At 46.7% G+C, this 26,262-nt stretch overlaps 1 protein-coding gene across 1 annotated transcript in view; it reads left to right on the plus strand.

The window, feature by feature from the left end:
* Nucleotides 1-863: 863 nt before the first annotated feature.
* The window catches only part of LOC144685344 (follistatin-related protein 5-like), a 455,365-nt gene continuing 429,966 nt past the window's right edge, over nucleotides 864-26,262 (plus strand). Inside the window, exon 1 of the mRNA XM_078549752.1 lies at nucleotides 864-1,011. Within this exon, the coding sequence (XP_078405878.1) occupies nucleotides 864-1,011 (148 nt within the window). The remainder of the gene's footprint in view (nucleotides 1,012-26,262) is intronic.

Genomic DNA, 26,262 nt, shown 5'->3' on the forward strand with positions numbered 1-26,262 from the left:
CATACCTCCCCCCATGACCTCCGCACAATAACCGTGCAACCCTCCCCCACCACCTTCTGCCCCATGCAGGTGAGTGCCCACATCTCCTACCTTCCCGAGGAGCTCAGCCCCGTGGCAATAGACATGCCCCCCATCATCCTGCCGATCCCCAGAATCTGGTTTTACTTCCATGCCCCCTCCAACAACCCTCAGCGTCCCGTCACCTGTCATTGCAGGCAGGACACTCACCCTCCCACCCTACCAGCTCCCACTACCCCCTTTAGCCCTCACCATCCGTTCCTATCGACAATTCCCTCATTATGTGCCCCCAGGACTCATCTGTTGACACCACAGACCCCTCCCTCTGAACCGCTTTCCCCTCTTCCCCCCCATGCCTATTTACAGCTGCACACACCTCCTCACTACTCCCCCATGCTCGTTCACACCTGCACACCCCCCACGCTCGTTCACACCCGCCCTCGCACACGCTCCACCATGGACCTTCCCACCCTCACACTTCATAAACCACCTCACCAATTCCATGACCGCCACACCATCTCTCTCTTTCCCCTACCACCCCTAACCTCCTCCGCCCCCCTATGTCTCAACTCCTGCCCCACCTTTTCATTCCTCTCCGCCCCTCAGCGTCTAATCCCTCAACGTCTAATCTTCACCCCCCCTCAGCACAGACCATCGCCCTCCATTAGTACCTCATGCAGCACAAAGATCCACGTCCTGGATGCTGCTGTAGTGAGAAGATCCACGTGGTCGATGCTCCATCCACCCACTGCTGCACGTGGTGTTTCAGGGTCCACGGTCTCTGGAGGCCTCCGTCCTCCACTCTCCGCAAGCTGCCCCAGGCCTTCTTCCAGGTGAGTCTCGACATGTCCACGCCACGTTGGTTCGGACGTGTTCCAGACTGGAGTGATATCCCGCTGGCGGTGTGGATAATTGGATGGGACGGACAATTCCAGGTGGCGCTTCATCTGCATCCCGTTAATGAGATGCAAAACGGCTTCACGCCGGCCTCTGGCGAGAATAGTGACCCACCATGATGGACGTGAGTGCACGTTTCCTTCGTCATTTCACCCGGGTGGGAAACTGATTTTTCAGCTCCCACAACATTGTCCCCATTCCCCTGCCCACCATTACACCCACTGCTGTTGGGACTGGAAAATCCTGGCCTTGAAAGACTTGCATTTATATAGCACTTTTCACAACCACTGGACATTTCAAAGTGCTTTACAGCGAATGAAGTACTTCTTGAAGTGTAGTCACTGGCGTAATTTATTTATTTATCTACCTAGCTTTCACAAACACCATTTTCTGGCCAAGCAGCTTCTGAAGGAGCTGACTGGTTTTGCCTCTGGGACATTTTGCGGACTGCCTGTCTAGTTTAAATATTAACAGAGAGGCAGAAAAGTCATAACAGGCAGTGCATGGCCTCCTGACATGTTGGGACACACTACAAATAGAAATTGGTTAGCACTGGAAACATGAACCAACTTTCCCCCTCCCTATCCTGGGGGAGTTGAAAGTAAATGCAATGTCCTTGCCACCACCCTTTCTGCCTTTAGCCACATCAGTACAAATCAAAGTTCAAACCTAGAACCTCTGTGTCTCAGTGGTTCATGCGGTGCCTTTACCAGCCAGGCTATATTCTCTTTAGTAAGAAGGGAAAATATTTGATCCAGTCCGACCTTGGTCTTTAGGTATGCTATTTGCTCTTCATTTTAAGGCCACAGATATATATGTATATATAAAAGGACAGGTCAGAAAAGACCATCAGGCCTTCCCCACCACAAATTTTAATAACTCCTGGGGATTAAAATAAAAGGAAAGAAAATAAAAGAAAGATTGGTATTCCTAGAGGTGACAGTGAGTTAAAACAAAAACACAATAAGTAAAATACTTCGGATACTGGAAAACTGAAACAAAATCAAAAAAAAACTCCCAGCAGTTTCCACTGGTTTGGGGAGATCTCAAGTATCCAATGTGTAGACTGAATTATTTCTGATTTATACACCAATAGGAGAAGGGCTCACAGTTCACTCTATAGCAGCACTCATCCCTAACAGCACTGTGGGTGTACCTACACCATAGACACTTCAGTGGTTCAAGAAGGCAGCTCACCACCACCTTCTCAGGGACAATTAGGGATAGATGATATATGCTGGCCTAGCCAGCAAAGCCCGCATCCTGTAAATGTGTTTTAAAAAAAAAACTATCCCTGACACTTAGAACACAAGGTCAGACTTTGGTTTACTAGGACAAGCTTACCTACAGGAACCCACGTTTGTAGAGAGCAAAAGTAAAACATATAGAGTCAGTTATGGGACAGAAGGAGGCCACTTGGCCCATCGAGTCCATTATGGCTCATTGTGGAGCAATTCAGTCAGTCCCACCCACCCCCCTCCCGCCCTCTGCTCGATCCCCGTATCCCTAAAAGTTTACTTCCTTAAGTGTTCATTCAATTTCCTTTTGAAATGATTGATCATTTTCACTCCCACGCGTCTCATGGGCAGCGAGTTCCAGCTCATTACCACTCACTGCATAAAAGAGTTCTCCCTTACAATCCCCCTGCATCTCTTACCCAAAATCTTACCTCTGTGTCCCCTGGTCCTTGTGCCATTAGCTTTTTGAGAAGATGTTTTCCTTGTCGTCCTACCTAATCCTGCCATAACCTTGTACACCTCCCAAGTTGGAATGAAAACATTGGCCTCAATATTTATGGGGAGCTGGGGGATGGAAAGATTATTGATGAGGAAAGCCGTAAGTAGCAGTTTCCCTCAGGTGTGGTTGAATTTAATGGCAGGACATGATAACTATTTTTGGAATCTGTTTCCTGGCAGTAGCCAGCCAGATTGCGAGGTTGTTGGGCAGGTCGGACTGTGGCATGAGAGTGTAGAGGCAGGATGTAGAGATTATTTCAGAGGGTACATTGGGGTGTGGGGGCAGGGTGGTCATGGAGAAGATCACAGGGAACTGGGAAGAAGATTACAAGCTGGAGAAGTGGAGGTGAGTGAACGTGAGGGGATGAGTTGTTGAGGGTGACAGCTGATCGCTGTGCAAGTTAACAAGGTAGTTTGGTATCCAGGGAAGGGGGAAAAACTCTTGCTCCTCTTGGATCCCAAGCAGTGCTGGAAAGGCACTTACTTATTCCATCCCAGCAACCCCTACCTGCCTTTAGCTATCTGGTTTCCCAAGGCCCATAAAACCTGACTGGCCGGCACTAAAGGAGGACGAGAGATAAAATCTTAGACATGCAGCTTCATTAAAATATTTAAATGACGTATCTGCCAAAGCAGAGTCTGCATTTAAAACCAGAAGCGGGTGGCTTTGAGGCGGGTTGGGGTCGGTTTGAAAATTTTCACATTTGAATTTCTCACCGGAACCAAACGTACCCATTTTTGGAAGTTAAAACCATCCCCATTGCCCCATGATTCACTGCCAGCTAACTATCTTAGCCATGTTGTCTTTCCCTCCCACATGCCAACAATCCTGTACAGCCCAGTGTCATCTCTCCTTTTGGCCATATGCCTTATTAATAGTGACATTGTCTTTAAGCAAAAAATATTTTGCAAACCATTTTTATGTCTGCAGACATGTAATGGAATCTACATTGCATCACTGGTATTTATGCTATCATGGGAAAGGTGATGCAAAGCTTGTCTCTTACAAATACAACTCTAGAATGTTTGTCCGTTCAGCATCTCAACTATTCATCCCTAGCTGGCTATCCTCTTTTGATATCCTTTGCTGCAGTCCTTAGAGTACATGCAAGGTCTTATTTTGCCAGTAGGATTGAATAATGCCACAATGAAAAACTATAAAACCCTGACTTCAAGATTAGCATCTTTTCTCATCTATTGAGTGGCTAACTGCACTACAGGGTGTAATAAGGGATGGCAGGAGTGGTTCCAAGGCCAATCAGAGGGTCTGCAACACGCGACAGCGGATAGCCCCAGGAGGAGAGGTGGCGTTGCTGAGGTAGGAAGGTGACTGTGAGGGTGCCCCACATAGAGGTGCTCTTAGCCTGCAGGAAAGTCAACAAGTAAAGGAGCCTGAAGCTGTCAGGGTCATCGGGGTGGAGAGAAACCTTTTCACAGGATTGGTTTGGATGTGGTTGTGGCCTTTCATTCCCACAGTCCCAGCATTGTGACATAGAGCTTCCTGCTCAGATGGCCTGGTCTGCCATAGAGAGGCTTCCTCCAGTGAGCCACTGGGCTCCACACATGTTAGTGGGCCTGTCTAATGATGGAAAAATACTCTCACAAAATGGCCCCTAAGTGGGGCTTTAATTGCCTGAATTATCTGCTCATCTCTGGAGTGAGCAGCTGACCCTAGCCTTAGACTCCATATGGGAAATTCCCCTGGAGGTGGGAATATGTTGGAGCGCTATCGCAATGTGGCTTCCTCCTACTTTTCCATCCCTTTCCCATCCCTTACCTCGTCTCCATGGGGCAGGAAAAATTCTGCCCACCCTCTCAGTGCCACACTGGAAAATCGAGCTACATTTTATAACTCAGATTTTGAGAGAGGGGCTGATACAAAAAAATGTATTAATTCATCGGTGAGAGCCGTGCGAATTCTGAACTGTACAGACCACAAAGGCTAATGGTTGATCAAAGGTCTGTACTGAATGTTAGCTAATGTTAGCCAAAGGTCACAGTGAGCTATTACAATTGACCTCACTGTCCGGAGCCAGGGATAAGAAGAACTAGCCGAGCTTTGCTTCTGATCACTATCACCGCTGAAAAATGGGCACTTGTAGACATTGAGTGAAGATGAGTTTGTAACCAGGCTATAATGATCTTCATAATCAATTATTGACACAATCCATGCTCAGGCTGTGAGCATTTAGTTGAAATATGAGAAGGTCAGCCACAAATGCATCAAGAATATGAGACCATGGGAATTTTGGATAAGGCCTAATAACTGGTGTGGAGATTGCACTGTGTGAATAACCTGAACCCGTTTGTTCTGATGCAAACTTCATATTGCCTATTCAGTTACGTGATTGTGGCATCCAGCCACACCAAGCATACACACCTGAATAAAGGGCACAAACCATGACTAGTCAGCCAGTATCTTCTAAAGGGAGGTAAATTTTGGCTGAAATTGGAGTTGCTGGAGTTCATTGCACAAGTGAACTTGACCTGAGAAAGGTGCAGGAATGGCACAACATGGCAGAAAGTGTCTCCATGGTCCTCCAATGCAGCGCTGAACATATTGGTGCAGGAGTTCGAAAGTGGGAGAGAAGCCCTCTAGCCACAGAAACCAGGAGCCCCCAGACAAGCTTGGAGATGGGAGTAGGAGCAAATAGTCCTGCAAATTGCTGCAGCATTGTAGCCCCGAAAACCCGGCTGAAGTTCTGAAAGAAGTTCAATGACATCACGTGAGCGATCGAGGTCAGTGAAGGTATCTTCAAGTGCCACACCCACTAACTGCTCCACTAGTCTCACTCAATACACCACATTGCATTTCTCACCTTTCACCTCTGCCTGCTTCTTTCTGAACAGAGACAATGGAACATATTCCCTTCTCCTAACTCCTGGAAGGATCCTGATACTGAGAAGTTCATGGCCAAGGTAATGTTTACAGTGACGTCCTCGCCCTGCTGCAAGCCCTCTTCCCCCTCTTCAAGCAACTTGTCCAGTTCTATGTTGCCTTTATCATTCTCCCTGTCATGCTGCAGGCCAAGGGGGATGTTAACTTTAGCATCCATGACTGGGAGCAAGTGATCTAATCAGAACCCTCGAAATGAGAGCCAAAACCTTCACCACATGCAACATCACTCCCTGTAGACTTCACCAACATCAAAGTTACGGGACCAAGTAGAAAACTCTACATGAAAAATCAGCCCCATGTTTTGAAAGTAAAAAAATAACTGCAGGTAAAGAATCTAAACTTGTGTGCAGTGTTTTAAAAAGATAAATATTACATCTTTGAATGATTAGCTTATGAAAGGGGAAGTATGCGCACTCATGTGTATGCATATACAATCCTCTATTATTTACAAAGGTAAGGCAGCTGTTTGTGAAGTACTTTTGACAGCCTTTCAGCTCACTAGAGCAATTACAGGCCATTTCCTTCTGCATGGATTGGAACCCAGCTGCTGCTGTGCAGTAATGGAGCTAATGGCGCAGCACTCAGTGAATTGCATGTCTGCCTGGTGTTTCTCTATTTTTATTTAAACTTCGTGATTTCAGATTTGTGCCTGGTCTCATTTCCAGCCAGAGAATCAGGCAGTGTCTGGTCATGCACTTAGTATAACCCCTATCCCATATGAATTATGAATGAGTCAATGGTACTAATGTTCGTTGACTGTCGCCATGAGTTTAAGGTACTCAACAATCTGAATCTGAAATTACCTTTGTACTCTAATCAGTTAGATTGTACTCTGAGGCATCGGCATTTCTGAGCTGTCAGCCTGTGTTTATGCTATCAACTCAAGTTTCCTTATTTTAGTGGCTGAATCAAGAGAGCTTTGCAACTCCATTGGACTTGTGCTAAACCTGATCTGAGTGTTTGATGCTAACTTTGGGTGTCAGAAATGGAAAGGTGTTCCATTCTCAGAGAAGGTCCAAACTTGACAAAAAAAATAAATTCTGATTATGTTTTTCTTTTAATAATATACATATCAAAGCTGAGGAAGAAGTGAGAAAAAATAATGTCCTGATAGTTAAAAAAAATTAAATCGCTAAGAATAAACCACCAGATACTTACGGAATTAATGCATATAGAAAGGGCATAGAGTTGGTTAGTATCTCTCTGAAAATTAGAAAGTCTTATTGGCTCGGAAATTCCAAGTGTGAGTGAGATATTGGGCAGAATTTTCCCAGTCTCGGGGTGGCAAGTTCAATGATCGTGGTGGAGGGGCTGGTGCAGGAAAATAATGGGGAGCCACATCAGGACATTCTCCGACCCAACCCTGTCACCAGGAAAGGTTCCTACAGGTGGGCAGGAGTGCAGATTGAAACAAAAAACTACTGTGGATGCTGGAAATCCTAAACAAAAACAGAATTACCTGGAAAAACTCAGCAGGTCTAGCAGCATCGGCAGAGAAGAAAAGAGTTGACGTTTCGAGTCCTCATGACCCTTCAGCAGAACTCTGAAGAAGAAAAGAGTTGACGTTTTGAGTCCTCATGACCCTTCAGCAGAACTCTGAAGGGTCATGAGGACTCGAAACGTCAACTCTTTTCTTCTCTGCCGATGCTGCCAGACCTGCTGAGTTTTTCCAGGTAATTCTGTTTTTGTTTAGGAATGCAGATTGGGCAGTCGGCATGCAGACATTTTAAATAATTAAGGCCCCAATTAAGGGCAGTTTAGAGGGCTCGCTGCCACATGAGGAGGCTTCCAGCTTAATGGTGGCACCCTCCCTGCAGCAGGTTGGGGTGCCTTTAGAAATGAAGGCTGTATCCTCCAAAGTGGGGTCACGGGCATCAAAGGACATCCTTGCGGTCCCAACCATCCAAGTGGAGGGGTTACCCTTCAATCAGCGGGCCCTATCGCCTTCCCTCTCTTAAATAATTATTTATTTTGACTGCTCCAAGGTGGCTCCATTTTGAGGTGTGGTCTCTACCTGCCTCAGCAGCGCTCTCTTATCTATGTCAAAACAAATAGAAAACTGGGCTTCTAGGTGACTAGATAGAGTTTTCTGAAATGTGCAATGCAGTGTTAGCAAGCTAATTTAAACTTGAAAAAAAATGTAAATCAGCTGCACACTTTCAAAATTTTAATAAGTATTTTAACAGTAATTAGAAATACTTCATCACAGCATACATATTTCTCAATTATAGCAGGACTCCCATTGTTAGTTGAGGAACTTAGACCATGAAGGAGTAAGTCTCTTGATGATTGCTGCTTTACCAGCTTCCCAGAGGTAGTGATAATATAGAGTTTGATTCTTTAAACTCCGATTATGTCTTTTATTGGAGGTCCAAGGGAGATTACAACTGTATGAAATATATTCTTTTTCAATTCTATATCCAGGTTGCTCATTAGTGACATATGAATACATTGTATTAGTAACAGTGGAATGATTTTTTTTTGCCTTGATTTCCTGTTAGGAATGAATGAATAATGTAAAATAAAAGTTGAAATATAATTCACGTTCGTGTTCTCAGCATGGTGTGCTGAGGGGTGGTAAGTACATGCATCACATAGGTCCAGATCTTCCAGCCTCTGGATTGCCAGAGACTGGATGTACCCCTCAAGATGCACTGCAGGACCCCTCGGAAGACCCAACACACTGACTCAGTGGGAATTGCCTGGGAAATTTGAACTCCTGATGGGCAATTTTTGAGTTCCCCGGGACCCTCCGAAAAAGTCGCCAACTCTGAGTTGTTCTGACTTACTTACCTGAATCGTTACCCAGGAAATGTTAGACTGAAAATCCTTGTCTAACTTTTGGGTAGCTATACAATTGACACCCCTCAACTCCCCCCTTCACCCCCCCCGAGCACCTGGCAGCCTCCCAACCCCCCACCTCCAATCTCACCACCCAACTGACCTCTTCACCTGCCGAATGCCTGACTACCCCCTGCCCCCTAACCCCATGACCCAATATAACCCAGACTGACTAGCCACCATCACCCGATTCCTCCCTGACTCCCAGCTCCACCCCAACACTCGCCAACCCCACCTCACCACCCTACCCAGCTGCCACCCTACCCCTTACTCACTTACTTCCCCTATCCTACCTCTCCTACCCACTTACTTCACCCACACTGCCCCCTATCCATTAACCTCGCCCACCAATTCCTTATCCACTTACTTTAGCCACGTTACCCCCCTTACCTTCCTACACATTCACCCAGTTACCCAATAGCTCACTTATTCACTCAGATACTCATACACTAATGTACGAAAAGCTGGTTAAATGCCCCAGATTTTCAGTGTGTTGACGAACACTAACCAGAAAATAGCAGCTAGTGCTGTAAAAAGGAAGCTGATAAGCTGGGTTCAGAAGTCCTAGCCAAAAATGTGAAGCTGCAGCGCGGTGCAGAAAAGTAGGAGCTGAGTGGCAGTCCGATGGTGATTGTCACTCCTAGGAAGATTCGGGCTATGCTAAGAAGATGCTTGAGAAAGCAATTTTTAAAAATTTGGTCATGGGGATGGGTGCATCACATGAATTCCCATCTGTAATTCCCCTCGAGAAGGTGGTGGTGAGCCGTCTTCTTGACCCACTGTAGTCCGTGTGGTGTAGATACACCCACAGTGCTGTTAAGGAGGGAGTTCCAGGATTTTGACCCAGCGACAGTGGAGGAATGGCGATATAGTTCTAACCCAGGATGGTGTGTGGTTTGGAAGGGAACTTGCAGGCGGTGGTGTTCCCATATGTTTGCTACTCTTGTCCTTCATGGTGGTAAAAGTTGCAGATTTAGAAGGTGATGTCGGAGGAGGCTTGGGAATTTGCTGCAGTCCATCTTGTAGATGGTACACACTGCTGCCACTGTGCATTGGGGTGGAGGGAGTGAAGGTGTTTAAGGTGGTGGATTGGGTGCTGATCAAGTGGGCACCTTTGTCCTGGATGGAGTGTTTTTGAGTTGTTGGAGTTGCACTAATCCAGACGAGTATTCCATCATACTCCTGACTTATGCCTTATAGATGGTGGACAGGCTTTGGGGAGTCAGGAGGTTAGCTACTCACCACAGAATTCCCAGCCTCTGACCTGCTTTTGTAGCCACAGTATTTATTCAGTACAGTTCAGTTTCTGGACATTGTCAAACCCCAGGATGTTGATAGCAGGGAATTCAGTGATGGTAATGTTGTTGAACATCGAGGAGTGATGATTAGGTTCCCTCTTATTGAAGATGGTCATTGCCTGACACTTGTGTCATGACTGTGACTTGCCACTTATCAGCCCAAGCCTGAATGTTGTCCACATCTTGCTAGATTTTGGCCAGGCTTCTTCAGTGTCTGGGGAATTGCGGCAAGAAGGTCAATCCACTCACAGGAGTGGTCAAGTTCAGTGAATATATTTTAAATGTCATATTTTTCCTAATGCATCATTAGCCTCAGACACTACTCAATTACCCTACCAACAGTCTCCCTCAACCAGGTCTTATATCTGATATTCATATGTTCCATTGCACCTTCGCTTGGCAGTGCTGTAACCCTAATTCTCATATCTCACAGCTTGCACATACTGCCAGCCATTTAACCCTGATAGGCACATCACACAGAGATTTCAGTGACAAACTTCCCTCTCTCTCACAGGACAAGGTGGCACATGACCGTTGGCAGCAGGACCTAACTGGTGGGGGACAGGTGTGACTCCATGTCCTATCCCCATGGAGGAGATGGAGCTGGCCATTATAGGGATGGTCATTGCTGAGGCCATGGCCTGCAGCGGGAATAAAACCATTGAAGATGACGGAATTCTGATACATAACTCTCCTCCTTACATCCCACTTTCCCCTAATCCCTTCTATTTTACAAGCTGCAGTTGGTGTAAGCATGTACCTCTCATTACACCGCAGCCCCCACTCCATATTCCCACCCCACCCTCCTTGCACCAGAGCAAGCTCAGACTGCTGTCATCACGCCTGTGCATTACACTGTGCAAAAGGGCTTGCAGAGTGTCACAGGAATTCAGCAGTCTGACCTCTAACATATTACTTGAATTGCTGAGATGCTGCCCCAGAGGAGCAGCAAGGGCAGCATTCACCCTCTCACCCCATCCACTCTGCCAGCATGCTTGCTGATCCCTGTCATCTGGCCAGCCCAGGCTGCTGCCGTCCATAGCAAGATGATTCATTCTGAAGCCAGGCCTTCTAGCCCCCAAGCTGATTGAGGTTGTCCTCCAAGGCCATCTGCAATCTGCTGTACTGAAATTCAGCAACATATTCAAGCCATGCTACAGCCACTAGGGTAACACTACGTAGGAGCACTAGAACAGGCAAATCCACACACAAAACTGACACTAAACGAATGCACAAGTGTGAATAGTTGTCTTTTACAAGCAATATGGCATGATTTCTTTTATAAATTTGGTTTGGAATATTTATTTTGTGGTGGCTTTTATTTTAGCATTGTGGATATGCAGCTGCTGTGATAGTCAGTGATAGAGGGAAGGTAAGGTGTGGGACTGTTGGTAAATGATGAATTGGCATTGTGGTTACTGGTGAGTCCTTGAGGCAGCTCCACAGGCCACGGGTGATGAGTCCAGTAGTGAGTCAGAAGAGGAGCGCAGTGATGAGAATGCTGAGGACATGGAGGCAGACCTCGGTAACCTCCAGGGAGGCAGGGACACCAGGGACGCCTTGATCCAACGCTCCTTCAGCAAGTCTACCAAAGTTCAGCTTCCACCTCATGCCAGGCTGCCATCTCCATCCAGGATGTCTGAAATGACCCTTTGATTTGAACGCAAAGTCCACTCAGTGCCTGTGCAATAAAGTATCGAGCCACTCACATCCAGCATTATATACTGGTGTACCCTGCACCAATAAAATAAAAAGGTGAAGTATACTCAGACCATTACAACAAAAACAAAATGTATATCATTTTGACAATCCAAAAAAATGTATGTAACATTCTCTGGTCTTCATTTCCAGACCAGTAAAGATAAATCAAACATAAATGAACATAAAATCACCAGTGAACTAACCCTCATGTGCTCATGGTGCCTTTAACTTACATTTCTAAGTGTACGTCTTGGTGCCCACCCCACCCCCCCTCGCTGGCACCGGCATTGGAGACAGCCTGCTGACTGTGCTGTCTTGTTGACCTTGATGACCTTGGCAGTCATCCTCTGGCCAGTGGAGCCTGTGCTGGCCACACCTGGGAGGGGGCAGCCAGTGCCACACCTGGCATCTCCCCAGTCATTGCAGCCTCATCATATGCCATGGTCACGGGCAGAGGAGCTGCTGCCGTCATCCAGAGTGCCCTGAGAGGAGACCACAGAGACGACAAGCAGCTTGTGCGCCAACATGAGGTCGCTCTGAACCTCCCTGCTCACCATTGATGGGTTGGCACCTAGCTGGGATATTGTGCAATAGGATGAAGAGACTATAGCAGAATAATTGCACAATCTGAAACTCTCACCTCCGTGCACTGCGCCCTTACCTTCGTTTGGCACCCCTGCCTCTCCACGCCCAGTTACACGAGGAGTGTGCTAGCTCTCGAACTTGAGGGCATCTTGCTTGAACCTGCTAAGCAGCAGCAGGTTGGGTGGTCCTCCGCCTAAATGTGCCCTCGCTGCTTGGTTATGGCTTGTCTTCTCTTCAAAGGGCAGAGGAGCATTTATTGGTTCCCTCTCTATCTGCAACGCCATTGCAGCCTTGCCAACCATGACTGAGGAACACCTCGCAGGGCACATCCGAGTCGTGGTCCTTGAGCCGCAAGGCACTCAATCCAAACAGCCAGGGCTCACCCCCTTGGTCAGTTCCGGTGTGATTGACAGTTGGCACTCAGGCTCCAGCACCCTGAGGTCCACGGCGGGACGGCCACACCTTAACACTTCTGCACACTGACCCATGCCAACGCAGTGTTCACCCTTCCTGAGCATAGCAGGCCACTGAACTGCCTCCGGCATTGCACCCATGTGCACCGCAATGCGTCATGGCTGCTCACCAATGCTGCCACCACCTCCCATGCTCTCTTTGTGAGGTGCGGTGGTCTCCTCCTCCCATCTCTGAGGACAAGGGTGTTCGTTCTGGCAGCCGCCTCCTCCACGAGGACTGCAAGGCACTCATCCGAAAAGCAGGGGGCCAAGTGCCCACCAGGCCTGCCCTCCCGCCTGCCGTGTCCAGCTGCACTCGACACTATCACTTGAATGTTAAAGACGCAGAAGAAATGTTCTTCCATGGCAGCCTTCCAGGGGCTGCCTGGGCCATTTTTAAACCCGCCACCGGGTCGCCATTGCACGCGGTGGCCGACAGGCATCCGCCCCCGCTCGGCCCTTCCCGACCAGTGACGAGCCACGTTTCACGCTGGGCAGGTCTTAATTGGCCCATCAACGTGAAATTGTGGTCAGGGGCCAATTGCGGATGGTGGACCATTTCCCAGCCACTCCAGGGCCCGCCCACCGTGTCCACCTGACGGCCTCAAAATCCTGCCCATGCCGTATTCCAAGTGAGAAGGCCTACTGATGTACCTATGTCTGGGAAAAACTTGTTTGTGTAGAAACCTTGAAGTCAGCCAAAATTCTTTTGAGCATGATTTTCTTCACAACTGTGCACACAGCCACTGACACCATTTTGGAGCTCTAAGGGCAGAATTTTCCCCCAATCGGGGGCGTGCTGCCATTTTACGTGGCGGGCCGATTAAAGCCCGCCCAGCATGACATTCACCAGGGAACGTATGTGCTCCCTTTGTGGGCGGTGGGGGATTCCCTCAGCCGAGAGTGCGCTCTTTCGCACGCTCATCTCCCTGAGGCTAAGTGCTGTCACAGGGAGATCGGCGCCAAATTTAAAAATGGTAAATGTTGAGATATAAAATTTCCCTGCTATGTCCCCTCATGCGACACTGTTACATGAGTTGGGACATGTCCATCACTTTTAATCAAACTTTTATTACATTTTTAAAAACCTATTTGAAACTTCATCCCGACCCGTGGATGAGGTTTCATGCTTTGTCTGAAGCCCACTAGGGCTCCCGGCCTGCCCGCCAACATTAAGGTTGGATGGGCAGGTCCATTGACTAGTTGAATTAGTTTTTAAATGGCCTCAATAGGCCATTAACAGGTCGGCGGGCGCACAGCTGATTTGGCCGCTCCCCCGCCGACCTGAAAATTGAAATGACACGGGGATGGTGTCGGGAGTTCCACCCGATGTCATCCCGCGTCATTTTATGCGTCGGCGAGCGGGCCACGCCCCCCGCTCGCCGACCTCAATATCCTGGCCTAAGTGTGCTTGTGACTTCCTAGAAACAAGTGCAAATTTCTCGTCTTATGTTTTTAGCAACTCTGCGGTCATGATTTCAAAACCAAGGATGACAAATTGAATTCACTAAATCTAATGGGCTAGCAGCAGAAGAAATGACTTTAAAAGCCATTGACCTTTTGTAACAATCTACCTGGTTCACAAATGTCTTTCAGGAAAGGAGGAAATGTCTGGTCCGCTCTATATGTGACTGTAGTCTCAAACTGTGTGACTGACTCTTCATGAGATAGACAACCAAACCATCCAATTGTCAGGAGACTATAGAGATGGATAATAAACTTGTCTTTGTCGGCATTGTGCACATCCTAAGAACAAATTTAAAAAAAGAGACAAAGGGGAACTATTCTCACTGAATATGTTTAGATACATTTTGTTTTGGCAAAGTATTGGCAGAATAGCCATATATCAATGTGAATTTAGGAGAATTTCAATATATTTCCTATTGCGTGGAGGTGCACAGGGCAAAACTCTCCCTAATTCAGTGCTAATTAGAAATCTTTCGCACAATTGCCATAAGAACACTGGAAAAATTGAAATGACACACTAATGCAGTTGAGAGAGCTCCTTTGAGATTAATGTGAGGCACTTTGCTGAGGTAGTGTTGAAAGATGTTTGCTTGCTGCTGGCTATACTGTAAGTCACTTAAGGAAACTTGACGCTCAGACTGGATGAAAAGAGTGTGAAAGTGTTCCATTCTCCAGCAGAGTATCTCTTACCTGGATGATCATACAAAAAAAAAATCCCAGAAGGAGAGAAAAAACATCAAGGAATACTTGAGAGTGAGTTGGTAAGGATTCCAGTCACATTTCCACAACTCATCAATCTAGCAGATTACTGACCTCTTGAACCCCTCTTGAATGGCCTCTGGTTTGCAATTTGCTGCAAAATATCATTTCTATACCATCATTTGGTCAAATGTGACATGATATGAAAATGAAAGGCTGCAACTTTGTGAGAATTTAATTAGCTGTAAAACTGAAGATTCTGTTATGCATTATAGTTATGCTAAAATATTACAGAAAATTAGTATTATTTACAGCCAATAGTCAAGAGTTTCTATTGACTGTTTACCTCTGAGTGATTTCTCTACCAGACTAACATTCATTTGCAATTCTGAAATCAAAATAAAATACCAATGGGATGAATTTGTTAAATTGACAAACTTGTTTGTAACATTTGTTACCTGGAGAATAACTGGCAACCCAATGACATTATTTACAGCACAAAAATGGACCATTTGGCAAAACAGGTCTATACTGATGTTTATGCTTCACATGAATGACTCACATTCTTCTTTATCTCTTCCTATCAACATATCTTTCTATTCCTTTCTCCCTCATGGACTTACCCAGATTCTCCTTAAATACATCTACAGTAATTGTCTCAACCAAAGAAAATGGCACCAGCATGCTCAGGCTTTCCTGATGGTTAGGACCATTCTGTCCTGGTATTATTGTTTTAAGTAATTTTTTTCACTTTCTCCGGCATGTGTTATGGAAGTCTTGCGGTTCAGTAGCTAGTGCTCCTGTCTTTGAAGCAGCAGCTCCGGGTTCAGGTCCCAATCCAGGGCTTGTTGGTCCTGGAAGGGGCATTCAACAGGTTGATAATAAGCCTGCTAATCCTTCTAAGACTTCCCAACAATTCCCTGAAAGGGAAAAAATGGCCTGTGTAATGATATAAAAAGAACAGTGGGCTGAATCTTTCCTGGATTGGCAATCACCATTCAATTGCCACTCCGCTCCTATTACATTACACTGGAGCTCCATATTTCTCACCTGAGGCATCTGACCCGAGCCTGCTGAGAAATGTGGAGAGTAGCTGCTCCTGAAGTCCTTCCCTCATAGCATAGCAGCATCAAGGAAACCAAACCATGCCTCTTTTTATGGCATTAGTTGCTGTATTATGGTAAGTTTAAATGTCCCAGCCACTTTGACAAGCTATGGAGAGAAGGTAAGTGTGTAAGGTAAGTGGGTGAGAGGGTAGGGTGGGTTGGGGGAGAATGTGTCGGCTACTCTGGGGGTGAGGTCAGGGGTAGTTGGGGGTGGCGGGGTGATTGGCTGGTTGGGGAGTTGGTTGCGGGAGTAGTCGAGTGGTGGGGAGTAGTCGGCGGTGGGGCAGGTCAGGGGTTAGGGATGTCAAGGACTGGGGGGTCAGGAGATGGTCAGGAGGTTGGGGGGAATGGTCAGGATGTGGGGGTATGGTCGGGTACTCAGGGGAGGTTGGGGGGAGTAGCCCAGAGGTGGGGGGATAATCAGGGGGTGGGAGGGCAGTTGGGTGCTCAGAGGGGTCAGGAAGGATAGTCAGGTGGTCAGGGAGAGGTCAGGGGGTAGTTGGGGGTAGGGAGTGGGCAGTAGGGTAGTTGATGGGCTGAGGGGCTAGTCAGGTGGTCATGGGTGGGAATCAGGTGGTCCAGTGGGTGTTAGGGGTGTCAGTACTATAGTGACCCAGGAGTTAGAACTGGTTTAAATCCTAACATTTCCTGGGTAATAAGTCAGAACCATCCAAAGTCTCCGACTTTAAATCAGAGTTGTGGAGGGTTCAAGATGCAGGGTAATTATCCAACAGAAATTGATACTTCCCAGGCAATTCCCATGTAGTCTGTGCATGAGGACCCCCAAATGGTCCCCCAGAGCTTCTTCCGGGCACCTCCAGGGTACAACCATCCAGAGAATGGAAGATCTGGACCAGTACCTCCTATATTCTTTTTGTAATCTGGAGGCCAGGAGTGATCACAATACTTCAAATGTGGTCTAAACAAAGTTCTATAGAAATGTAACATAACTTCTCTGCTTTTCAATTCTATTCCTCAAGAAATGAAGCCCAGTGTTTTGTTTGCATTTGTTGCTTTGTATTGTTACTTCGAATGATTTGTGAGTGTGTACAACTAGATCGCCATGCTCCTCTACTCCATTTTTCAAGAATAGTTGGTTTCCTTATTCATCCTGCCAAAATTCATCACCTCACACTCATCTGTACTGAAATTAATTTGCTATTTACACACCCATTATGCAAGTTTATTAAAGTCTTCTTGTATTTTGTCACAGTATGCTAGCCAGTATTAACTATATTCTCCAAATTCTCCTTGGCAGTGGCACAGCGGTATTGTCACTGGATTAATAATCCAGAGACCCAGCATAATGCTTATGGGGGCCTGGGTTCGAATCCCACAGCAGATGGTGGAATTTGAATTCAGTAAACGAATCTGGAATTAAAATGACAACCGTTGTCAATTTTCCTAAAAACCCATCTGATTCATGAATGCCCTTTGGAGAAGGGAATCTGCCAGTCTGTGACTCCAGACTCTCAGTAATGTGGTTGATTCTTAAATGGCCTAGCAAGCAAGCCACTCAGTTGTATCAAACCACTACAGAAAAATGGATAAGGAATGAAACCGGCCAGACAACCGGTATCAACCTAGGCACTAGAAATGGCAACCCTGCAAAGTCCTCTTTGCTAATATCTGGGGCTTGTGCCAAAATGGGGAGAGCTGTATCCCAACATTGTCATGCTCACGGAATCATACCTTACAAATAATGTCCCAGGCACCACCGTCACCATTCCCCGGCAGGACAGACCCAGCCAGAGGTGGTGGCATACGTTCGAGAGGGAATGTTGAGAGTCCTCAACATTAACCCTGGACCCCATGAAGTCTCATGGCATGGGCAAGGAAACCTCTTGCTGATTGCCACATACTACGCCCCTCCACCTCCCCCACCACACCCCCTCCCCTACTCAGTTGATCACCAAGAGTGGCTCAGCAGCACCAGTACAGACCGAGCTGGCGGACTCCAAAAGGACATAGACTGGGTCTGTGGCAGTTGGTGAGGGAAATACATACTTGAACTTGTTGTTATGACCTAGCAGTTGGTAAAGCTGAGTTATTTAAAACCCCAGAGGGGAACAACCTACATTTTTTAAGTGGTATGTTTGAGATGTACCTCTAAATTCAGGAATCAGACCACCAGTTCTCGAGAGGTTTTATATTAAACTAAATGAAACATTTTATTAAGTTAAAACACATTAAACATATATACATGGCTACAAATTACTACTACCATAACTTTTAATAAATTCCTAAACTAATCTCCATTAAGGCAACAGCACCCAGAGATTGAACCAGACACCAGACAAAGCATTTTCACCTTACAAGTTCAAAATTAGGTTCTTTTCACTTCGGTTCTGTGGAGGCAGTTGGAGGCTTACAGCTGCTTTGATCTTACATTGTCTCAGCCCTGCACACATACAACCACATCTCATTGAATATAAATTCTCATTGTATCTTCAGCCTCTTTGAACTCCACCTCTTCTAACAATAAAAGCCCTTTCATAGTACCAATTTTATTAGTAATATAAACATATTGCTTGGCCTCTGCTAGCTAGGTGCCGGATTTCACCCCACTTCTTGAAGGCTCTGTTCAAAAAATGCAAATGCTCTCTACCTCTCTTACATATCAAAACTAGTACACATCAAAACACCCAGACTAGCTGGCTTTAATCCAATTAAGACACACCCACAGACTAAACCTCTATTTTAAAAGAAAAATATTTTCCAATAATATATACATTAATAGCTTCATGACACTCATCCTCATTGCTTGCTGCAGATGTATCTGTCCAGGATAGTATCAGTAGGATTTACCATCATCCTAAATGGGATAGATTTCTAACAGATCTAGCAACTCAACACTGGGCATCCATGAGGCACTGTGGGCCACCAGCAGCAGCAGAATTATGCTCAGAATTATGCATGGCATAACCCCACTCTACCATTACCACCAAGCCAAAGGATCAACCCTGGTTCAATGAAGAGTTCAGGAGGGCATGCCATGAGCAGCAGCAGGCATAAATAAAAATAAGGTGTCAACCTGGTTAAGGTACAACACTATTTGCGTGTCAACAGGCATAAGCATCAAGTGATAGACAGAGTTAAGTGACAACCAACGGATCAGATCTAAGCTCTGCAGTCCTGCTACATCCAGTCATGAATGATGGTGGACAATTAAACAACTCACTGGAGGAGGAGGCTCCACAAATATCTCCATCTTCAATGTTGGAGGAGCCCAGCACCTGAGTGCAAAAGATAAGGCTGAAGCATTTGCAACAATCTTTAGCAAGAATTGCCGAGTGGATGATCCATCTTGGCCTCCTCCGCAGGTCCCCAGCATCACTTAAGCCAATTCGATTCACTCCACATGATATCAAGAAATGGCTGAAGGCACTGGATACTGCAAAGGCTATGGGCCCTGACAATATTCTGGCAATAGTATTGAAGACTTGTGCTCCAGAACTTGCCGCGCCCCAAGCTGAGCTGTTCCAGTACAGCTACAACACTGGCATCTGCCTGGCAATGTGGAAAATTGTCCAGGTATGTCCTGTACACAAAAAGCAGGACAAATCCACGTGCCCAATTATCAACCCATCAACCTATTCCAGTCATCGGCAAAGTGATGGAAGGAGTCAGCAACAGTGCAAACATGGACAAAAGAGCTGACCTCTGGAGTTGAGGTGAGAGTGACTGTCCTTAACATCAAGGCAGCATTCGACCAAGTGTGGCATCAAGCTGCCCTGGCAAAACTGGAGTCAATAGGAAACAGGGGGAAAACTCTCCACTCATCGGAGTCATACCTAGCACAAAGGAAGATGGTTGTGGTTGTTGGAGGTCAATCATCTCAGTTCCAGGACATCACTGTAGGAGTTCCTCCAGATAGTGTCCTTTGCCCAACCATCTTCAGTTGCTTCATCAATGACCTTCCTTCCATCCATAAAGTCAGAAGTGAGGACGTTTGTTGATTGCACAACATTCAGCACCATTTGCGACTAGACAGATACTGAAGCAATGCATGTCGAAATGCAGCAAGACTTGGACAATATTTAGGCTTGGGCTAACAAGTGGCAAGTAACATTTACGCCACACAAATGCCAGGTAATGACCATCTCCAACAAGAGAGAATATAACCATCGCCCCTTAACATTCAATGGCATTACCATCACTGAATCCCCCACTATCAACGTCCTGGGGCTTGTCATTGACCAGAAACTGAATTGGACAAGCCTTACAAATACTGTGACTGCAAGAGCAGGTCAGAGGCTAGCAATCCTGAGGTTAGTAACTCACCTCTTGTCTTCCCATAGCCTCTCCGCCCTCTACAAGGCACAAGTCAGGAATGTGATGGAACACTCTCCACTTGCCTGGATGAGTGCAGCTCCAAAAACACAGAAGAAGCTTGACACCACCCAGGACAAAGCAGCCCATTTGATTGCTACCCCATCCAGAAACATTCACTCCCTCCACCACCGACGCACAGTAGCAGCAGTGTGTACCATCTACAAGATGTACTGCAAGAACTCACCAAGGCTCCTTAGACCAGAACCTTGCAAACCCACGACCACAACCATCTAGAAGGATAAGGGCAGCAGACGCGTGGGAACACCACCGACTGGAAGCTCCCCCCCAAGCACTCACCATCCTGACTTGGAAACATATCGCCATTCCTTCACTGTCGCTGGGACAAAATCCTGGAACTCCCTCCTTAACAGCACTGTGGGTGTACCTACACCACATGGACTGCAGCAGTTGAAGAAGGTCGCTCACCACCACCTTCTCAAAGGCAATTAGGGATGGGCAATAAATGCTGGCCAAGTCAGCAGCACTCACATTACTTGAATGAATAAAATAAAAATTGGGGTCATCTACAAATTTTCATACTGTACATTATTTGGAGTGGCAGTATGGTGTGGCAAAATATTTTGTTACAGAATGAGAAGAGTTGAAAGAACCATATTTATTACAATGATGACATGTACACGTGACAGGATGCTTCTCAGAGCAAAAGTAATTTAATAAACATTTTCTTCACTTATGTTGTATCATTAAACAAAAAAGCAAATGGTTCCAAACCATTTTTCATGTAGTCAGTGACCCTTTAACCAAATAACACCTCTGGGGCTCTTACCACAGACAAATGGGAAACATTTGAACCCCATAGTCCAAAATTGAACCTATGCAACTAATGAGCTAGCCAGTTACCTGCTTCTACCTCTTAGCCTTTTGGGCTATTAGAAGGTGCACAAGTGTGACTTGGAAATGGAGGGGGGAGATGGAGAAATGATAAAGTCAGGTCAAAGTTTCATAACCTGAATTATTGAATAATCAAGATCGACAGTGATGGCTGCGGACTACATAAAAGGGAAGAGTGTATTACAGAATCTTTACTTGAGACTATGCAGCAGCAAGAATTGGTGGTGGATGTTAATGTGGAGGTTGAACAAAGCTTTTACAGTAATGATGGTGATGAAGAAAGTAAACCTGAGGAGGGTTTCAATAAAACTGTACATGAAGAAGGAAATAAGTTCAACAGGAATCAACCTCTTATGCCATTGGTAGCATCAAGCTAAGTGAACTAAATTCGTGGTACTGTGGCTTTAAACATAGACGCTTTAAGCCTGTTTACATATAAATACTTTTGTGACGTTAACTCTGTCTCTTTGAGAAACTTATATTTTTCACTTTTGCTAATACACTTTTGAGAATTGGACAGATGATCTGTCTAGGCTGTAAGCTGCAGGCACTACACACCCTAAGGGAATTAGAACATAAACAAAGGATGGTAATTAATTTGTTTTCAGACAAATACCTGAGGAAAGAATAAATGTTGGGCTTTATCCTGGAGTGTGCCCTAATGAATAGCGCAAAATTAACTATTTATATAATCTTTATTCAGAGCCCATGATGTTAATGAAAGTGGAAAAATGAGTAATGTGGAGTTTGCATTTAGCATCTGCCAAATTTTGGAGCAGGGAGACATAAGAAACAAAAATGTACTTCATCCATTCCATCATATCTCTTGAGCGTTGCATTCCCAATGCTGTCATCTCACAGCATTATGTCCTCTCTATGTACAAGTATCCTTCTGCAACAATTTGACTATTTAATTGCATCATTATGGCACTCTGCTGATTTTAATGTGGATCTATTTCTGACTTCCATTTAAAATGAACAGACTGATTTCAATAATTTGTGATTGTTTATCTGAACCGAATGTTCAGGTTTTTTTTCCCCCCAGTAAAACCTAGTGACCTCACCTGATGGCTACGCAATCTGTGCCCTGAATTTTTGTCTGGGCTCGGGAAAACCCGACCTGCGCACATGCGCAAAATGCACACCCGACCCATGTGTGACTTTACGAGGGATTTTTGTCTTTTCACATGGGGGTTGAGTTTCCAGTGCATTTTGCAAGCCGTGATTGAGTGCACGAGGAGAATGAATATAACTGCGGCCAGTTAGAAGGCCATTTCTCCAACACAGCAGCCCAGCACCCAACATCATTTAAGGGCCCCTAAACCTCACCCTCTCACCTCATCTCGCCTCCCATAGTACCCTGTAACACCTCATATTCCCCCATGCCACTCCATTCTCCCTCAGGTTCCCTCATTCCATCTTGCATTCCCCCCACCCCCTGACATTCCCCCACCTCACATTTCCTATACCACCTTACATTCCCCATGACCCCTCAGATTCCCCATGCCACCCCACACCACATCATATTCCCCATGCCATTTCACATTCCCCCTGCCATCCCATGTCTGTTATGATCCCAGCTGATGTTAAAACCAGACAAGTCAGATCGCAGAGTGAAACCTGGCTTGGTGGATCCTAATTTTTATATCTTTTTTAGAATCCGCAGAGGGCATTTACTGAACACATTCACGAGAATCTGCTAGTGTAGTTTTAACAAAAGAATAAAACATTTATTAAATAAGAAAAATGAACTATATTACACTAGAGGAAAAGATTAGAAAGATTTCAATGCAAACACCAGTAAATGAATCAAATCACACTATTCCTTCACCTCAACTATACCTTTACGGATACATACAACTCAATAAAGATAACACAATTTACAATACCTATCTGATACCCTAATATTCAGGGTAGGTATGCAGTGCATGTGAACTAATAGGCGAACTGCGGTTGGACACACCAGACTCCAAAACAAAGCGACAGAAGCCACCAAAGCAGATTCCATGGATTTCTCATCAACCCCTGCCCACTCCCCCAATGTTCCCCCCACTCCCTCGTTGCTTGTTACACTGTGAGCCAACCAGTTTCACTTAAACTGTGGGCAGAATCTTGCCCTTGGATGGTGGGCGGGCCCCACCGGCTTGGCGGCAGGCGGGCAGCCGACCCCCGCCATTGAAACGGGGCCCGCCGCCATTTTGAGTGGACGGGCCAATTAAGACCCCTCCAGTGGCATCCCCGACGGAAAGCGCTATGCGCATGCGTGCGAAAGAGCGCACTTCTACCTGAGGCAAAGTCCTGTCTCAGGGAGAACACTGACAATGTCAAAAACATTAAAAATAGAAACATTAAAAAATTATTAACATGTCCCCCTCATGTGACAATGTCACACGAGATGGGACATGTTAATAAAGACCACATAAACTTTATTAATTTTTTACAATACAGACATGAAACTTCATCCCGCCAGTGGATGAAGTTTTATCAATAATCTGGAGCCCTCTGGGGCTCCTGGCCTGCCCGCCAGCCTTAAGGTTGGACGGGCAGGTCTTTAATTACTTTAAATAGCCTGTCAATGGCCTCAGTTGGTCATTGACAGGTCAGCGGACAGACAGCTGATTTCGCTGTCCGCCCGCCTTCCTAAAAATGTAAATGGACCGGGATGACGTCGGGGATTTCCTTGATCTCTGTGTATAGGCAAGCTTCACCTCCCATGCACACTCTCAGATATTCAGCCATGCCAAGCAGAACACCACTGCTCCAAAGGTCTGTAGCAAGGAGTCACCAACCTCCAAGATCCAAGGCTACCTCCTTGGATCTTCTGGCTTCTCTCAGGCCCACTTTGCTTCAAGCCTGTTCCCCGCAGCTTGCTGTGTTTGATTCGGATCCAATTGCTCTGCTCCTTACTTTTAATTTTACTTAACAGGACCTGTTTCAGATTCCTGTCCTTGTCCCTTAACTTGGACTGTCTTCTGGGACCTCTTTCTGTCCCACTCCCTGGTTTGGGATCTTCTTCTTGAGCTGCTCCATGTCCCCCTCCCATGTCCTGCTTCTTGGGACACACTGTCTACAATGACGCTCCTCTTCCAGGTCACCTGACCTCCTTTTTGTGCTGCTTCATTTTTCTGCTTATTTTCTTCTTCTGTGCAGGCACACAGAAATGGTTTCCAATTTGAAGATGTAAAAGAAACGAACAGCGCATGTGCTGGTTCCCAACCTAAAGATGTGAAATGCACCAACTGTGCACGTGTGGCCATTCTCCTGCCAGCACATGCACAGAAACCCCAAAGATCGTAAAAAACACAAACTGCGCATGCGCGGCCATTCTACGGCCAGCGCATGTGCAGAAACCCCGAGGCCCACTGGGAACTGGAGTTTCTAACCTCTGGCTACTTGTTTACTTAAGGAAAGTTTTTTTTCTTTGGAGTTCATCACACCCCCTCTATGCTCACCGTTATCCTCCATAGCCACTCACCCAGTATGCACTGGGCGGAATCGTTCCAGATTTGCACTAAGTGCTGTAGCAGGCGGGTAAAACGTTTTACCCGTCGGCCGCAATGGCAGCTTTTCATGGAGTATCGTCCCAAACCCACTGCCGTTGATTATACATTCCCGGGAAACACACCATTTCCGTGGCAGATGGACTTTCCTTCGCCCACCACACCGTCACCTTGCTGCTTCGTCACGCCAAGTGCCACATTTAAAGTCCAGCCATGTACGCACCTCTCAATTCTTTCCAGCCCATGACTGCTGCACAGAAGACAGGATGGCCCCAAAAGGCAAAAAGACTGCAGCCCCCAGGTTTAGTGAGCGCCTTTGGATGCCGTGGTGGCCCACCATGATGTTCTCTACCCCCACTTTGACCACAGGGTGGGCAGCAGCATCAGCAATCCAGCATGGGAGGCGGTGGCAGCAGCAGTGGTCAGTACCAATGCCCTGCAAAAGAGGACAACCACCAAGTGCTGCTATAGGATGAATGGTCTCATCCACTCCACCAGGATAACCCACTCTTCTCATCACTCTCAACTCACGCACACACAAATCCATCACACATCCACAGGGATGGTGGCTGTTTTAAGGGACAATGCCACTAACTCTCACACATGCCATCAATCTCCATCAGGCTCAAATCCTCTGGAGCTCGCGTCCTATCTTGCCTATGGCTCCACTCACCACACAAACATTCCATGCAGTGCCATGTGTCCTGCTCACTCTCTCTCCATTTGTTTCCATGCAGGAGAAGCATGCTCACGGTCTGGAATGCGCTGCCTGGGAGGGTAGTGGAGGCGGGTTGCCTCACATCCTTTAAAAAGTACCTGGCACGTCATAACATTCAAAGCTATGGGCCAAGTGCTGGTAAATGGGATTAGGTAGGTAGGTCAGGTGTTTCTCATGTGTCGGTGCAGGCTTGATGGGCCGAAGGGCCTCTTCTGCACTGTGTGATCCTGTGATTCAGTGATCAGCAGGGAGAGGTCCCAGACCGGGGGCAGAGTGGCCCACATTAGGTCCCTTACTCACTTTGAGGAGCGTGCCATCGTGCTGACTGGTGAGGACGTGGGCCATTCCTGCAGCGATGGTGAGGTCGGTGGCGAACACCCACGTGAGGACCCTACGCCACAACATCCCTCTCTCAACACAAATATGAATGCTCTCTCTCCTGCTTTTGGCTTTGCTGCCATGCACTACTTATTTCTACTTTGGCTCACAGGGAGCTCTGCCAAGCGACCAACACCCTCAGCCAGCCAGTCCCTCAGCTCCATCCATGTCCTCATCTTCAGCCAAGGGGACACCTCGTCCATTGAAGAGCGAGAAATAAGCAGCCTGGAAGACCTGTCACAGCACTTACCCACACCCTCCACCAGCACAGAGACACACACCTCGGTGGGACCTAGATCTAGAGCAGGCTCGGATTCACAACCTGGTGGTCACTTCATGGACATTTCTACACAGCAGGAGGCAGGTTCAGCCGATCTCCCCCGTACTTGAAGAACTGCTGGGGAAGAGGCATCTGTGGGGCCTGAGTCAGATGACGAACCTCTGGGTTTGGTCTTCCAACTCATCCTGGAGAGTCATCAGAGGGCGGGTGAACATCTTGCAAGGCTGTTGGAAGTCCTCAACAGAATGGCTCATGAGTCATAGGAGTGCGTCCGCCTGCTCTCTGATGAAGTGGTGCCCACATGTGGACCCTCGTGCAAGCACTCTCCCACGCACAGGGATCCTTCCCGTGTCACACTCACCTCAATGTCCTGAGCATTTTGAATGCTGTCTGCTGGGGTTCCTTTTCAGTTGCCCATCTGAGCTGACCTGCATCTCCGCCCATCCACTGATCACACTCCCATGCAGCACCTAACCTCACCCACCACGACTGTTGCTTCA

Source organism: Cetorhinus maximus, chromosome 10, assembly GCF_964194155.1.
Source record: "Cetorhinus maximus chromosome 10, sCetMax3.hap1.1, whole genome shotgun sequence".
Taxonomy (NCBI): domain Eukaryota; kingdom Metazoa; phylum Chordata; class Chondrichthyes; order Lamniformes; family Cetorhinidae; genus Cetorhinus; species Cetorhinus maximus.